Below are 17,800 nucleotides of genomic sequence, written 5' to 3' on the forward strand. Positions count from 1 at the left end.
CAGGAGCACATTACAAAATCCTTAAGATCAGGAGTCAATACACAGGTCATAACAATCAGCAGGGGGTTAGATAAGAGGGGGCGCTTAATATACAGATAAGATTTATAGCATAAGTGTAGATGATAATGTGTGAACAATTACGTAATGAAGAGTGATTTACAGCATAAGATTTTCTAAATCTTTACAAGTTTACATATTCTTGATCATATCATTGATAAGTGTATATATTCTTGATCATGACATCTGCATTTGATTCCCCTCTCTGACATCTTTTCTTGTTCACCAATTAGTTCAACAGTCATCTAGGTACTCAGGTGTTGTACAAGTCCTAATAATGATAATTTTCAAAATTATAAAGAAAAACAATACAATTTCTAAAGAGGATTTCATTACTTCTATTGAAATTAAAGCACAATTTAGACAATGCGACTCAATGTCAAACATATGATAGTGATACATCTGTAATATCCATGAAACTTACTGAGATACTTAAAATGTTTGTGGCGTGCTTTCACTAAGCTATACAATATATAAACATTTCTTGATTACACGTTGAAGTCCGAGGCTTAAAAAAATAAGCTCGTTTCCTGTAACATTCCCAAAAAATCAAGGGTCGGTAGGTCAGAATTTTTTTTTTTTTGCTTATGAATGGTGAAACATCCCAAGACTGAAAATAGCAGGTGTTATATTTACAGTGGACACCCAACATGGCATCCAAAACAAACTTCAGAAAGTTGTAGGGGGAAACAGTTGTTACACTAATGATTACTCTTTATATTTATGGTAAATGTAAACTAGGTTGACATATTTTATGTCTCAAATTAAGCTACAAGCTATTGTTTTAATTTCATTAATGGAATCAGCTGATTGATCAAACAAAGTTTTGCCATTTGTCAGGAAAAAAATCCACCCAGGGATAATTTGAATGGGTCGGTCAGGTTACAGGAAACAAAAATAATTTTTTTTAGGCCCAATCCTCACCTGACTTGCACATTCATATGGATTGGTTCTATGTTGATAATCCCTTTCAACAATCTTCATCACAACATCTGAAAGTCACCCATCTTCAAAATTAAATCTGCCGCTCACCTCAAATGTATATAAACTCCCTGTACAAATGCATGGAAAATAAAATTTTGAATAAAAAATGAATTATCTCTTCACCATACCCTGCCTTTTTAAACACATGTTAAAAAATGTGAGAAAATAATTTAAATACTTTTCTGCAGAAAAAGTCATGTAGTGAGTATCCAGCAATGTTGAAAAAAAAAATTATCTCTAGAATTTTACATTTATATTGAATGAAAAATGCTTTGTTCCCTCTGCTTAAAAAACTCAAAAGACATTACCTAAAATGGAAATAGAGTACACCTGTGACTAATCAATGTCTCGGGCACAACCAATAAACACAAGACCTTTCCATCCTTAGCAGCTCCCAATTCCTTGTTTCTACAAAAAATATACAATGAAAATCTTTTTTTAAAAAAATGAGAGCGAAGAGTGTTACTTGGAGGAACAGAGGTAGGAATTATGAAATCAGATTTTGTTATATTTCTGCCAGTGTTGGACAGATAAATTTCCATAATAAAATGAAACGAATTATTCGCAACAAATAAGATACTTGTATTACCTTGCAGTCACAGTTGCACATGATGTATACAGCTGACAACATCCAAAATCCCTTTCTTTGTTGTTTTCTTGGCGGAAATTTCTTGCATTTTAGACTGGTTCCCATCACTCGGAGTTCCTCGGGACTCATACCTCGCGTGGAGGAGTCAGCCGAGCATTGCCGATTGCCCTGAATAAGTCCTACGTTTATTGGTTTTGTTTACAAGCCTCGACATCAATAAAATCTCCCGCATATTTACAGCCTTTATTGTAAGCTACTAAAAACATATCTTACATACAATTTTCACCTCAGTATAATGTTATCCTCTTCATTCAAGTAATATGTAAACTCTTCTCGAATGTACAATGAACGATCTACTTTGAAGAGTAAACCAAATATGGCTCTGTGTATTCGGTTGAATAGCCAATCATTTCAAATCAAGTTGAGCGGGTCTGCATCGTGATCGTTATTTTGATGAAGTTTGCGACCAGTAGTAATTTTTTGAAACCTCATCTAGATTTAAGAAGATTCTTGGCTTGACAACTGCTCGAACTCCCGGGTTGGCATGCACTACAGGTTTGTTTACGATTTCCAGCCGTTTTCACTTTCAGTATAGATCAGTACATTGTGCATGTGAAACAATGAAAGTTAGGCAAAACTACGCTGTATAAATCATTTACTGCCAGAATATTAGATTAGTACTTATGATGATTTGGGGGTTAAATGTTTATGTGTTTCAGTTTATTCTGTAAAGGTGTATGAATATTAAACAAGACAAAGAAAAACAATTCTGGAGTGGGACTAAAATGAGTAGTGAAAACCGAGCCGGTCCTGGAATTTGAAACTGAAAACCGGATTTTTGCTAATTATTGAGAATTTACACAAACAATTGTCATAAAACTCAGTTACAGATGTAATTATGCCTTGGCTAAGAGTTTCAACTCCAAAATTGACAAATAAGTTTGTTTTATATATATCATTGTGTATTTTAAACTGTGTCCATTTTGTTCAAATATAGGTATAGTGAATCAGCATGTAGATTGTTAAAGGGAAAACATCAAGACGGGGCGAGGAAGATGACAAAACATGATTACCCAGATTAAGGATCCCAATGTTCTTTGGTACAAAAACATTTTTTTAAAAATCAAATAATAAGTATCATGAAATGTTACTTGAACAAACATTTACATTATTAAGCAGTACGCTTGACTTGCTCCGGAGTCCGTATCGTCATATATTTGTAAACAAAATGTTAAATTTCCTTTGAATAGGCTCAAGCTTCTCAGCCTACCATGAGAAAATAAAAAGATTTGTCGTGAAGAAGAGGCGGGTTATCAACTTTTCATAAAATGCTGACTGACGTTTTTCATACCAATTGTTAGTCCATTATTTATACACTGAATTGACCACGGATTTTTTCCGTTATGTCCTGATTATGACAACGAGCACACGGCGGGTGTGACCGGTCGGTAGGGGATGCTCACTCCTCCATGGCACCTGATCCCACCTCTGATGTTTCGGATGTCCGTGTTTGCTCTGCTCTTATTTTGTATATTTGTTTAATGGACGTTGAGATTGAATACTGTTCGTTATTTCCATATCCTTCATTAAAGATGGCAAGTATTGTTTGGATCTAATTTTAAAGTGTTCATGATTAAAAAAAAACATAAGGGCAGGGTTCCACACTAACATTTTTATGCTTTGGTCCGGCCGGACTAGTGCTTCCTTACCTTTACTAGTCTGCAGCCGATTTTATGAGTCGTTAAAAAAATATCAATAATAAATAGAATAAACATTTCAATGTACTTTTTTAATTTATTTGAAATAAACAAAGCATTTGCATGAAATGTATTATATCAAGATTTGTTGAAATCGTGCAATCAGGAACTGATCTCATTCGTTTTTCTATATACATGATTACATCGTTCAAACATCCAACATTTTTGTTTATGTGTCATACTAAATCATGATTGCTATAATGTTTTATTTCATACCAATGATTCCTAAAATTAAGCACCGAATTGACTCAGAATTACCTAACTTCCTGCTAAGAAGCTAGAAAGCTAAAAACACATACGGGGTTTTCCAGTGAAAGTTGTCGATAATTGAACATCGGTAAATTCTTTTTTTTTCCAGAAAACTTTATTATTCCCTTCCGACTAATCAGCCACAAATCTTTTAAGTCCGAATGAAAATGTTTTAGTCTGAGACTAACGCACTATCATTAATGTCGACCCTGAAAGGTGTTTCGCAATTCATATCTATTATTTGTGATTGCATTGAGTATTAATTTTCAAAATCAATTCATTCTTTGGTGACTGTGTGCTTCAAACTCAAATTTTTTTTTATATAAATATGAACTATATTTGTCCAGAAGTATAAAATGTAAATCACAGTATGAATTCTATTTCAGCATGATTGTCATCTTCAATTTGAGGGACTCTCACCTCAAGTCCTTTTACTGTTCCATATCAGGAAAAAGATCATGAGCAGAAACACGCTATTGGGGAAAAAGGTACATACATGTATATCTCTTTACAACTTACTGAATTGTTATGCAACATACACTAAATGTTCTGATCATGTCATAGAAATTTTAATATTTCCCCGCAAGCACCTTTTAGCGTGGTACACGCTTCTCTAAAATTTAGCATAGATAATATAATGACACTATATTTTAATGCAAAAATGACTTTTCTTCTTTGATGAGATGTTTGCAAGTATAAAATAGAAGGAAATTGGCATTAAATTAACGACAAAATGAACTTTTTAAAGTGCATGAAAATGCGTGATTGCGAGGGGGAATATCCTAAACCATAACTTGAGTATCATTCTGTTTACATGTACAGCTAAGCTAAATATGTAGCACTATATTGTTCCTTTTGTAAACTGACTACTGAGTAGTCAGGAAAACCTATGATTTCTCTTTATTTTAAGGATTTATTCTTTGGTTTTGTTTAGTACCCTTAAAAAATACATAATTCTCAAATTGTAATTTTAGGCTTTTTGTGATAAGGAATACAAAGTCTAATTAAAATTAGATGTTAGATCCGCTCGCGTACTCGCTACACTAATGTGTAACGAGTATTTGAGCGGATCTAAATTCTAATTTTAATTATATTGAGGGATACATGATTTAACGGTTAACCCATTGATTCTGCATATAATATTATATGTCAATAAAAAGAGGTCCACTCGTCTCTTATTAAATTAATAAATTTACATTTTTTTCTTTTTGAGGTTAAAGGTTATGTATGAACTTTTTATTTATTAATTAGGTTGTGCCTTGTTTTCATTTTTATTAATCATGGTATTGAGAATTCTGATAACACAGATGCCATTGAAAATATTCATACTAATGCATGGCACTGAAAATATACTTATAGTTTTTTTTTCTTTTAGGAGCAGCATTAGATGAATGCCTGCATGGGAAGAAAAGTTTTGGACTCTGAAAAGGGAGATGTGACAAAAACATTTTGACAGTTATTGATTTCCACTGAAACCAATATCCAAGAAAGAGGAACACAGTTTTATGTTGATTCACAACTTTAAATTCAAGAATGTACAGGTGGTTTTATTATAAAACATTTCACATATGAAAAACATTTTCTTGAAATGTACTCTGTCTTGGATACTTATTCATGTGTATGTAATTTGCAGGATAAGATGTGGGCAACATATGCTCTCAAGAATCTTGATGTTTTTGATCTTATGTTTGTAAAAAAAAAAAATTAATAAACAAAGTTCAAGTCAACTTTTTGTTACTTTGTATATATATTAATTAATTATGATGTCCAGACTTCCGCAGTATCAACTTGGAAGAAAAAAATTAATTTATAAATTGCATAAGGCTTTATTCACTAGAATGGAAAATAGAAATTATTAACTTTTGTGGTAATTAAAGATGGTATTTAATTAAATTTAAGATCTGTAATTATCAGATTTAATATATCCTAAATATGGTGTTTAATGGTTGTAAATATTATCTTTACATTTTTGTAAAGTCAAGACAATGTTGGACATTACATCATATTTAAGTGCTTGTAAAGTTTATGTAAAGGTTACCTTTTCCAACTTTGACTTTTTTCAGAAAAGCCAATTGTAAAAAATAAATTTACATTATCTTTACTTGTTTTGTAAAGCCAAATTTTCATGCAGTGTTTATAATCTTCCCCTCTGCCCCTGGGTATTAAAGAAACTAACCAAGTACATAGTTAAAATGAGCAAAGGTCCCTCTTCAACAAATTGTGACTCTCACAAGGACCGTTCCTCTTCTTCGAAAATTGTGATTTTCATGGACCCGTGGTTCTGGTGTAAGGACGGGGCTCCATTGTTTACATTGCGGAAACTCATAATTTTTTTTATTATCTTCCCCTCTGCCCCGGGTATTTAACAAACTAACCAAGTACATAGTTAGGATGAGCAAAGGTCCTTCTTAAAAAATTATGAATATCATGGTCCCTGGGTAAGGGGTTCTAGTAGTATGGTTGTACACTATTGATTAAAAAGATGAAAATATATTTATTCTTTGAAAACCTTCTTCTCTGCTCCTGAGCATTTAATAAACTAACCAGGTGGCTAGTTATATTTGATAAGGCTGCCTCTTCCAAAACTGCGAATTACATGGATTGATTATATAGTTAAAATGCAAAAATTCTTTCAAAAAATCGTCTTTTCTGTTCCTGGATACTAAACCAAATAGCAATATGCAAGGATAAAGTGAGAAAGAATGCCTCTTCCAAATTTGTGAATTTCAGGTCCCCTGGGTCAAGTATTCCGGTGCTAGGTCGGGGTTATTATGATTAAATAGTTAAAAACACGAATTCTTGGAATTGTTTTCTTGGCTCCTAGGTATTGTGCCAATGATAAGAGTTTTTTTTTAAATGATTAATTAATGGGTACGTGGAGGGAGGGGGGTTACAAAGTCTGAAAATAAATAATGCTGTGAAATTTGCTCTTTGGTATTAATCAACCATTTATGATAAAATAAGATTTATGATATCTTTTCCGCTACGTGTATAGTTACATGTATGATAAGCCATGGCGCATCTTTAAAATGGTGTATTTCATAGCCTCTGGTCTAAAACACAAACCAAATTAAATCGTTGAAAAGTTGTTACAGGTACTCAGGTGATCTATAAGGCCAATGGCCATTTATTTTTATATTTATGAAAGATTTTTAACACTGTTGTGTTATAGGCATGTGACCATCAAGGCCCTTGGGCCTCTTGTATAACCTTTTACTGGTCTGGTTAAAAGACACGGTATTTTTTATTGTTCATGTCATTTATCCTTATTTAGCATTCTTAGTATATCGAATATTTCTGTACTTTGACAGGAAATAGGCCATGTCATCCCAATCCATGTCTTTTTAACGGAACATGTCTTGAAGTTCCATTGCCTCCTTATTTCTTTTGCATGTGTGTTGACGATAGAAAAGGCGAACTTTGCGATATTGGTAAGATTATGATTTTTCCTTAATTAATCTGAGATGAAACAATATATGACGACATTTACTAAAACATTACATTCATTGTCCTGCAATATTATTTTTTACCATACATCTATTATGATAGTTTGATACATAAATTGATACTGTAAAATCACAAAATTTCTTGGTCGTTTTATTTTCGTTGTTTTCGAGGTATGACGAGACCCACATAGTCATGTAGACCACACAATATAAAATGTTACATGCATGAGTAATTATTAATTCTTCGTCCACGAAATCAAATCCTCATGAACGAAGAGATTTTCCTCAAACCACAAAAATTTGATCTCATGAAAATATGTAAATTTACAGTATCTCAAATTCCAATTTAGTACATTAATTTGTCATTCATACATATTTTTTTATTTACATCATCTGTGTCTGTGGTATGGTGTAATATAATATGAGCAGTTTATCTATGTGTACATGAAATTGTTTATTTTACTTCCATTGAATTAAGATATCTTCGCAGTACAGTTAAGGTGCGCAATGGAAATATCGACTAAATTTTGTATTTAAAAATGTATTCGTAATCGGGATGGCGATTATTTTTAGTACATTATTTATATCGGATAATTGTAATTATGATTAATAACTACATATCGAGGACTATTATATTTTATATTTAGACTTGTCACGTGATGCGGCAGTCACGCTATTTTAGCACATTGACTTGCAGTATTGATGTTACATATAAATATCACTAGTGCAAGGGCATAACCAAGTTAATTTTCCAAGTTTAATATATAAATATTTTCAACACACATTGTAGTTTCTAAAAAGAGCTGCGATCCTGTCTAAATTCTGCAATTTCATTGTTAAAATTATCCTTGTATGACCGAACGCTGTATTTTTTGCTGGTTAGCGGCATGAAATATTGATATAATTAAATTGTTGTTAGGATTTCATCAGGATCGCAGCACTTTTCAGATACCTTAATAGTTCTAGAGTTGAAATGTTAAAGCTTACTTTTATCCATAGAGTGTATGCCCTTGCACTAGATCGATTTATTAAGACCCCTCACATTACCCTCCGATGTACTTGCATACAAATATACGGCAGTGTCAATTAAATACGCAATGTACAGAAAATATATTAATAAAATAGTGAAGAAGCGATAAATTCAAGTTATTGACCAATAGAATATCTGTAAATAATATTTTATTTTATTAGAGAATACATATTTTGTTGAGAAAATATTGCTTGATCTGTCTCTCACTGCATACAAACTACGTCACGTTGTAAGAAATGACGTCATATTGACAAGTGTATTGCGATCAGTGACTTGTTTATAATTTGTTATGTGGGATTCAACTAACGACAAAACAGCACGCTGTAGTTAGTTTTTATGTAGTTTGGTGGTTTGTTACTGGTTAAATTAGCAGATCAACTCATTTTGTGGTATTTTAAAGAAATGTTGTATGACGTATATTGTGTATGATGTCATAGTCAAGTTTTCCCGTACAAATTAGGCTCCGCCTCCTTTTTGTAACCTTAACTGTGCTGCGTTGTTTTATTGGGTTCAATATTGCAGGTGACTTACAATTATATTTCTATACAGGCAATTTCGTCACATATGATCCTCATTTGAAATACAATGCCTATGTGGCGAAATTGCCTATGGTATATCGGGCACAAACTGAAATGATTATTTAGAACATGCATTTACTATTGATTTTTAGAATTACAAATTACTGTAAACCAACTTTTTTTCGCGACGACTTTATTTTGCAATTTACCAGGGTTACCTTTACTAGATCGCGACGATTAATTTTCTCCATCAAAGCCTTTTTAGCTCACCTGAGCCAAAGACTCAAGTGAGCTATTCTGATCAAAATTTGTCCGTTGTCTGTCGTTGTCGTCGTCGTCGTTGTTGTAAACTTTTTCACAGGTCCAAGTCCCAGTTATAAGCTCAAGTATTTTTTCATATTTTTGAATGAAAGGTATTTCAAACTATGAAAATAACATTTTGGGCTTAGTAAACGTAAAATTTCTTATTTTTGAAGTGAATAGAAAATAAAAGTATTTTGTCTCAGTGTCTATGTGTATTATGATATTGTATATACGTTTTTGTATTTTTAGATCGCCATTGCTTTTTCATTTCCAAATAAATTTATAAACTGAACCTGCGTTTTCCTTCTCCCCTTGGTTATACAGTACCTGCATCGTTATTCTTTACAGATCTATCGTATCCTATCGTATTGTGTTTTCCGTTTATCGTGTTTAGCGTTTTCTGTCGTGTTCTCTGTGTATCGTGTAGATCGTTATCAGGTTCTATCGTGTATCGTGTTTTGCGTTTATCGTGTTCATTCGGAAACCCTCATTTTTTATCTTTACTACAGGAAGAAACTACCGAGGTGTTCCGATTTTCTTTTTCGTTTTGTTAACTAAAATAAGATTACTTTAACCGAAAAAGAGAATAGAAAGTTTTATCCCTTCGTTTTTCATCATTAAAAGAAAAGCTTGAAAGGAAAAGAATAAATATATAAATAATATAATAAATTAATTAAATTATTAATTATAGAGTAAATAAAGAAAATATTAATTTTATTATCAAGCACAGAATCAAGATTAAAAATCTATTTTCAAAAATGAAATAATCGATCCCATGGTCTTTTTCTTTAAGCTCAGCGAATTCTATGGGGGGTGGGTGGGTGGTCAAAATTAACTATTAATAAGATTTTTTAAATTAGTCAGAGTCACTAGAGGAAGATTTTTGGTAAGCCACGATGTATTCGTACCCACTCCCCCTAAAAATAATAATATAAAGCAGGGGATTGATATGTATCTTTTTCAAATGCAATATTCATTTTTTCCCGATTAATCGTCTGATAATATTAGGAATGTGTTTTCGCCTCCGATCTTGATTTTAAATAATAGTAAAAAGCATTTAAGACATTAATCCAGATAACTTTAACACCGATTTTGTCCGTATAGGCTCAATTTTTAAATTTATTTTTATCACTATCTAATTATTTAAATTCCTTGAAATGTCTAAATTACAAAAAATAAAATAAAATTATAAAATCTAATGCATGAAAATGCTTTACCCGATTTATCACACCACTGCAGTTACTATGAAATAGAAGTTTTTCATTAATTTTATCTGGCATCAGATAATCTAATAACTATACAGGCAAAGAATCATAATGACTTTTAACAGCTTACCATTTCGACGTGGAAATAAACTGAAAATATAATGCCTCTGAGTGAAAATCGAAAAGCTTCCTTGCCAGAAAACTGACACGTATGTGTGTCTCTCTAATCAGCACACTGTTCCCCTGTGCGACCGTCAACACCCCTCTTCTCCCCTATTCCCCTAAATGACACCTCAGCCCGTGTGTGTTCAGCGTCAACACCTGTACTGCTTTCTCACCTTGTGTTAAATAGTATTTATTTTTAGGTTTCTGTTCATACCTTGTGTGAACTACACTCATAAAAGATTTTTTTTCTAAATCAATATTATAATAAATTATTGTACATTTCTGATTTCCGGATTTAAAAAAAAATCATTTTCTTGCTTGATTTTAAAGTTTATAAAAAAAATCGTATAAATCAATTTAATGAAAAAATGTTCCTATATAAACTCAATCCGCTGATTTATTGCAGCCCGGAGGACCGGGCTGCTCTATACATATAAGTTTAAATGTTGGTGTATGGGGATTGTGTTGGGAGTAGTTATTTAGAATTAAAGGTTTTCTAAACATTGAAAAGATTGTTATTCAGAAACTTCTTTCCGTTTATAAATTACGAGATACATAATATATTTACTTTCATAAAGTGAAACTGTAAAAATATATACTTTTTCATATATAATATATATAGTTGCTTATCATTTACTATCGAAAAAACGACAGGTCCCTTTTTTTAGAACATCGAATTTTACTTCTCGGATAAAAACGTTCTCTGCACAGTTCGTGTTTTATATTATAATATTGAAAAATGATACATTTTTAAATATAGGTGATGCGTGTGTCTCTATATTTATATTTTATGCAGCCAACATTTACTTGAGGAATTGATCAAGTTTAAAATGGTATCGTTTTTGATTAATTTTTATCCGACTACATGTTTTCAAAATATTCGCGACTATCTTCTCCATCAATAAGACGCATGCCTTTTCACACATATGGAAGCGGTTTGAAGATTAAGAATCATTTTCATCGTTTACTTTATATATTTCCCGGGCGACAATTGATGGTTACATCAATGTTTTCTTGTTTTATTTGTACGATGTTTCCATAATGTTTATGTAAACAAGTCTTTCAATAAACTTTAAAAAAAATACTGCACTTATGGGACATAGACTTTCGAATCATCGGGTTTTCTTTCGGATCTTCGGGTTTTCATCGGGTTACAGACAGAATTAATTCTAGGAAACAATTTCGTAGAAAAGGGTTAAATAATTCTAAAATTCTAAACTATGAAAATTTGCTCGCATTTATTTTTTATTGTATTTAACTATAATAATAATAAAAAAGAAGTCCTCTGATTCTGCCGTGACCACGCAAAACGAGTAAATGTATAGCAACGAATCAATTTATATTCATACCGTCCGTAACTTTATTAAAGAAGTCGATTTTATTTCTGGCTATTTTGTTAGATCGTGTTTATCTAATTTTAAATTGTTATAGACTTTCAAAATGCCGCCCTTCAAACACGCCTCATTTGAGATTATGTCTATAATAATTTCAAGGGTTTTAATTCATTTGCTGACTTAACCCTCTTTAAAATTATTTTTAGTAACAGTACACGCTAAGTCTAATAGCAATGATTTACCATTATTAAGTCGGAAAAGTCGCATTTTACTCTTTCAATATTAATTTATTTAGTTTTGTGTTTTGTATTGTAAAAAAAAGTATTTTATCATTCAATTTTCGTTAATTAATACTGTAACGTGCAACGCGGCCGAGCTTGGGTGTGTGGTGTTATGTCTTGTATCACCGAGGCGTTACACTAGGTTCGTTAACCTGTTAACTCAGATTTTTGTTGACCAATACGATTATAATCAAATATATACAAATACAATGGGTTTCTTCTTGATTGGACAACCACTAACTGTGGTCAACGGGTGTCTCCCGCAAGTCATTTTCTTCTTGCCCTGCCTCTCCACTATTACTGCTGCATCTTGGCACTTCCCCCACCTCTAATTGTGGTATGCCACCTCTCTCTACAACCAAGTGACTGCCTTATTCAGGTCTTACGTGCTTTGGTGTACTGTGAAACACTTAGCTGTTCATCCCCTGCATCCGTCTGCCTTATTCAGGTCTTACGACCGTATGCAAGAGAAGAAACAAACTAATGTTTATCCATTCCGTCACCTGAGAAGTCCCCTGAATTCCCGTAACACAACATGTATTACCTCAGTGCAGCCCCAGTACATAGGCAGTTTCATACTACTTGTATGATCTGAGAATTAATATTTTTTTAGTGTTTAAGAATTTATATAAAAACGTAGGTCTAACGTTTATACAAAACTAAATCACAAAACCAATTTCCGTTTCAATACATATATGAGAGCTTAGCGTTTACGTACATGTACAGTTGTAGCAGATTCATATTCTGTTGACACCGTTTACAAGTGTTAATGCATAGTGCTATTATATTAACATTTATTTAGTTTTCAACTCAGGAAATTAATTTTCTTAAACTGTATATATAGTTCATGAGAGATATATCGTGTTAAATTTTTCGATTTTGTTATAGCCGATTTATTTTACCTTTTCTTATAGCCGGCTTTCTACATGTATTGTTTCATAAGATTTTATTATTTAGTTTCGATTTTGTATACACCGCAGATTGTAAGCTTTAGACATTAAATACAAATATTTAATTTTTTGAGTAAAGTTCTTCCGTAAACTAATTTAGTACTTGTAGATAAATTAATTACCTACAAATAATTTTATCTTTATTAATAATGAAATGAACTCATTTATAGTGTTTCATAAATATTGTACCCGTGATAAACAACAGAAGTCAGTGGGATTTTCAACACAGCTTTACATGTACATGTATGTTCAAACATCCGTAATTAAACGATTCTTGGTTCAACCTTAAGGCAAGAATTTCGATATTTACAATAATAATTAGAAATAATAATTAGAAATCACCACCTTTGAGTTGAAATAAAAAAAATACAATCTGCATTTCATTATAATCCATTAAATCATTGTCAAATAAATGAATGAATAAAACTTTTGTAAAATTACCACAGTGATCTCAAGTTGTTTTATAATTATAATTCTTTAAAATACTTTATAATATATAGGTTGAAGCTTTGAAAATATCTAAATTAACATATTGCAGTAATCAAACAAAATAATTTTTTTTTCTTGTCAAAAAACGTTTCGCATTTTGAAACAGGTTTTGCGTTTATCCTATCGTGAAGATCGTTTATCAGGTTTATCGTGTTTTGCGTGTATCGTGTTCTGCGTTTATCGTGTTTTGCGTTTATCCTATCGTGCGTGTATCCTGTAAAGAATAACGATGCGGGTACTGTAATTAGGTGAAAGAGATTTAAAAGAATATATTTTTCTTTCCTCGTCATCATTGTGCATCTTTAAATAGAAATGGTAAATTGTGTTCGAAAACGAGCAGGGGCTATATTTTTGGCGGAATGGAGGCGCATGAAAACATTTTCTTTTCTGCCTCTCAAATTTATTATAGAACAACGAATTTAGTTATAAGTTTTACAGAATCAAAGATTTGAAGAATTTTCAAATGTTTGCTAAATTAATATAAGGGAATAAAGTTTTAAAATGTATCAAATAAATATGATTTTTCAAACAAACTACAGCTATGTTGACTTTTAAATGCTTCCAATTTGAGTACAGATGTGAGCCAAAAATCCATAGAAAGTGTTTTTACTCTCTAAGTAAACGGTCAAAACGTTTGTTTTTGTATCATTTTGTATCTCTATCTGACTTCATTACCATATGTGAAAATAAGAAAAAATTGAATATAGGACCCATATAAAAATAACATATATCCTTAAAAAAATTCAGAAAAACAGAGAAAATTCGGATTAACCAAAATACATTTCTTGTTAAACTATTTATGTCAATTTGGTAATGTCAATTTATAGACCCTATATAATTATATCTTTTTGTGCAAAAAGAAAAACATTTGATTTTTTTTTATATAGAAGACCGTATCGCATGATTGGATGCAGTTAGTTTTTTCTTAATGTCCAGGGAAAATGTAATGACCCTGACCTGACCTTGACTCTTAACCATTCCTATCAATAACTAAGGCATACTAATAATTGTTCTGTTTATGATAGACCGATGCCAGGCAAATCCATGCAATGATACTCAAGTTTGTCAGACGTCTGGATGTTTGTATTCCCAGTAAGTTTTTAAATAAAATTAAAATAAAACAGTATCATACCAATTATCTACGTTCATGTCTATGATGAAGAAGAGTGTCGCTTTTAAAATGGTTTATTTCATAACCCATGGATCAGGGGTTTAGGGGTAACATAGTCTGGAAATAGTCTGAAAATAAAAAATACTTTGAAATCTACTCTTTAGCATTACCAGCCATTCGTGATGAAGTAAGATTTATAACAAAATCTCCGCTAAGCGTATAGTTATTATAAGCAATGGTGTCTTTTTCAAAATTGGGAATTTCATGGCTTCCTATTTAAACACAAACCAAATTCAATTCTTCGAAAGTTGTTATATGGTATTCAGGTCATCTATAAGGCTGATAAGGCTCTTGGGCCTCTTGTTTTATATTTTTATAGATCCTTAACAGTGTTTTATACTCAGGTGACCATTAAGGCCCTTTAGCTTTTCACTTGTCTGGTTAAAAGATACATCTAGGGTGTTCATGAAATTTGATATTTTTATTGATCGTGTCATTTGATAAGCCATTTATCTTTAATCAAAATTGTAAAATTCATGCAAGAATTTTTACCATGGTCGATAATATAAAATTATGGACTTCAGTGTAGGTCGATATGTTGTTATAAGGACTCAAAACAATTGATAAGACACAGAAAGTGATAGCGACCGAGTCTGCGAGGTCTTTATCTTTTCTGTGTCTGATATCATAAAAGGAGGAATTTCACGTGACGTCCATTCAGCCAATGAAAATTACGAAAATAATCTTCTTACATGATATTTCATTATGTCGCCCTAAGTAAAGTAACTTCAAAGTAACTGAAAGGGACGTCGGTATCATAATTGATCCATATATAATTAGTTGGCATAGTTATATAACTTTAATTCAGAGATGGCTTCTGTAATTTTTTTTAAACTTCGCAGTAATAAGACCTCAGAGTGCACTTTTGCATGGAACATTTAAAATGACGCTTTTCATTTTCCACTTATTCTTGAACTGGTCGACACGACAAAATATTCATCGGAGAGGAAAAATCATACATATTTAATGCAATGTGTATATATGCTATAATTATAGCATAGAAGATGTAAAAATTGTTTTTTAAAACTTTATTACATTAAAGTGATTATGCAAAATAAAGACATCTGTTCCTATTTACAATATTCAATAATAATTGAGGAATATCAATTTGCATATTTATCGACATCCAAAATGGTATTTAACGTAGAAACTACGTCGTCTGAAATCATATCTGTGTTTCGCCTGTGCGAATCCATGATCATATTCTAATTAATTTAATGTTAAATTTTCCTGTTCTTTATCAAACATTTCACTTTTAGTTTATATTAACAGTTAAACAAAACATAATTCCTTTTATTTTTTAGATCCTTGTGCATCAGAGCCTTGCCAAAATATGGGAAGCTGTCACTCATTCGATAATAACACCAGATATAACTGTTCCTGTAGGAACGGATTCAGTGGAAATCTTTGTGAAAAAAGTATTCTGCGCTTTTATACTAAAATCAAGCAAATAATTTATAATTAAAGATGAATGATGTTTATCTGAAAAGAAACAGAGATCAATAACTTTAACTATTTTCCGAAAAAGGGATACTTAATTTCTTTAGTTCAACTACAGATTTAAAGTCACCATACCTATTGCTATCCGTTTTCGTCCTTCGTCATGCACCCTGCTTCTTGTGTTAACATAAGCATCTATGGGTGCAGGAAAACAAAAACTGTGTATCCCATGCTCCCTATTTCCCTGGGACCAAAACCACTAAATAAATGCAATCTTTAAAGATTTTCTTCTTTACTCCTGGACATTAAACAGTGAAATTGTTCATCGTTATGTTGAATAAGACTGCCTCTTCCAAAATTGTTAATTTTCAAGGGCCCAGGGTAAGAGGTTTTGATGTTAAGGCGGGCCTCTATTGATTATATAATGACAATTCATTAATTATTTGAAATCTTTTTCTTTGCTTCTGGATATTCAATGAACTAGATAAGTACATAGTTGTTTTAATAAGGCTGCCTCTTCCAAAATAGTGAATCTCATGACCCCAGGGTAAGAGGTTCTGGTGTTAAGGCGTTCTTGATTGAATATATAATGACGATTCATTGATACTTTGAAATCTTCCCCTTTCATTCTGGGCATTTAATAAACTAATTAAGTACATAATTGTGTTGAGAAAGGCTGCCTCTACCAAAATTGTGATTTTCGTGGGCCCGGGGTCGGTTCTATTGATTATATAATGACAATTCATAAATTCTTCCTCCTCTGCTTTTGGGCATATAATAAACTTATCAAGTACATGGTTATGTTGAATAAGGCTGCCTTATCAAAAATTGTGATTGCATCGCCCAAGGATCAGGTGTTCTGATGTTAGAGAGGGTCTCTGTTGATTATGTAGTGCAAATGTATGAATTCTTTAATTTGAAAATCTTATTCTCTACTCTCTGCTCTATACTCCTGGGTATTAAACAAACAAATAATATGTACATACATAGTTATACTGAGTAAAGGTCCCTCTTCAACATTTGTGACTCTCACAAGGTCCGTTCCTCTTCTTCGAAAATTGTGATTTTCACGGACCCAGTGTAAGGGTCTCTGGTGTTAGGACGGGGCTCTATTGATTACATTGCGGAAATGCATAAATTGTTTTATAATCTTCCCCTCTGCCCCTGGGTATTAAAGAAACTAACCAAGTACATAGTTAAGATGAGCAAAGGTCCCTCTTCAACAAATTGTGACTCTCACAAGGACCGTTCCTCTTCTTCGAAAATTGTGATTTTCATGGACCCGTGGTTCTGGTGTAAGGACGGGGCTCCATTGTTTACATTGCGGAAACTCATAATTTTTTTATTATCTTCCCCTCTGCCCCGGGTATTTAACAAACTAACCAAGTACATAGTTAGGATGAGCAAAGGTCCTTCTTAAAAAATTATGAATATCATGGTCCCTGGGTAAGGGGTCTAGTAGTATGGTTGTACGAGGGTTGTCCCAAAATTTCGTAGACTGAGATCATATCTTTTAAAGAAATCAATGTATCTTTATAAAATTTTCAGGGTGGATAAAGCATGTTCTTGGCAGATAAATTACGAAGTTTTATCATGTTTACTTGAAAACTTTTTGAGTAATAACATTTAAAGTGATGTCATTCTCTAACACCCGGAGCAACCTGCAACGTTAAAAAATACAAATGTCAACGGTTCAAAATTTTAAAGAAAATATTTCAACTACGAGAATCAAATTCTTAAATCAAACGAAACGGTTATAATTATAGATGTGAAATATCTTATTACTATGATATGATTAAACATTAAAATATGTAAACAAACGATATGCATGT

The 17,800-nt window shown here is 32.1% G+C and overlaps 1 protein-coding gene and 1 long non-coding RNA gene across 2 annotated transcripts in view; both read left to right on the forward strand.

Moving 5' to 3' along the window:
- Nucleotides 1–15,982, forward strand: part of LOC134254109 (uncharacterized) — a 36,040-nt gene extending 20,058 nt beyond the window's left edge. The window contains exons 4-7 of the mRNA XM_062736662.1: nt 6,948–7,067; nt 14,383–14,449; nt 14,633–14,655; nt 15,833–15,982. Of these exons, the coding sequence (XP_062592646.1) occupies nt 6,948–7,067; nt 14,383–14,449; nt 14,633–14,655; nt 15,833–15,982 (360 nt within the window). The remainder of the gene's footprint in view (nt 1–6,947; nt 7,068–14,382; nt 14,450–14,632; nt 14,656–15,832) is intronic.
- Nucleotides 1,446–2,951, forward strand: LOC134254105 (uncharacterized). Its single transcript, XR_009989255.1, has 3 exons — nt 1,446–2,185; nt 2,628–2,730; nt 2,881–2,951. It is a non-coding gene; the product is annotated as an uncharacterized LOC134254105 (long non-coding RNA).
- Nucleotides 15,983–17,800: the final 1,818 nt, after the last annotated feature.

The sequence above is a fragment of the Saccostrea cucullata genome, unplaced genomic scaffold, assembly GCF_032062105.1.
Source record: "Saccostrea cucullata isolate Sc308-1 unplaced genomic scaffold, CSIRO_AGI_Scuc_v1 ctg5685, whole genome shotgun sequence".
NCBI lineage: Eukaryota > Metazoa > Mollusca > Bivalvia > Ostreida > Ostreidae > Saccostrea > Saccostrea cuccullata.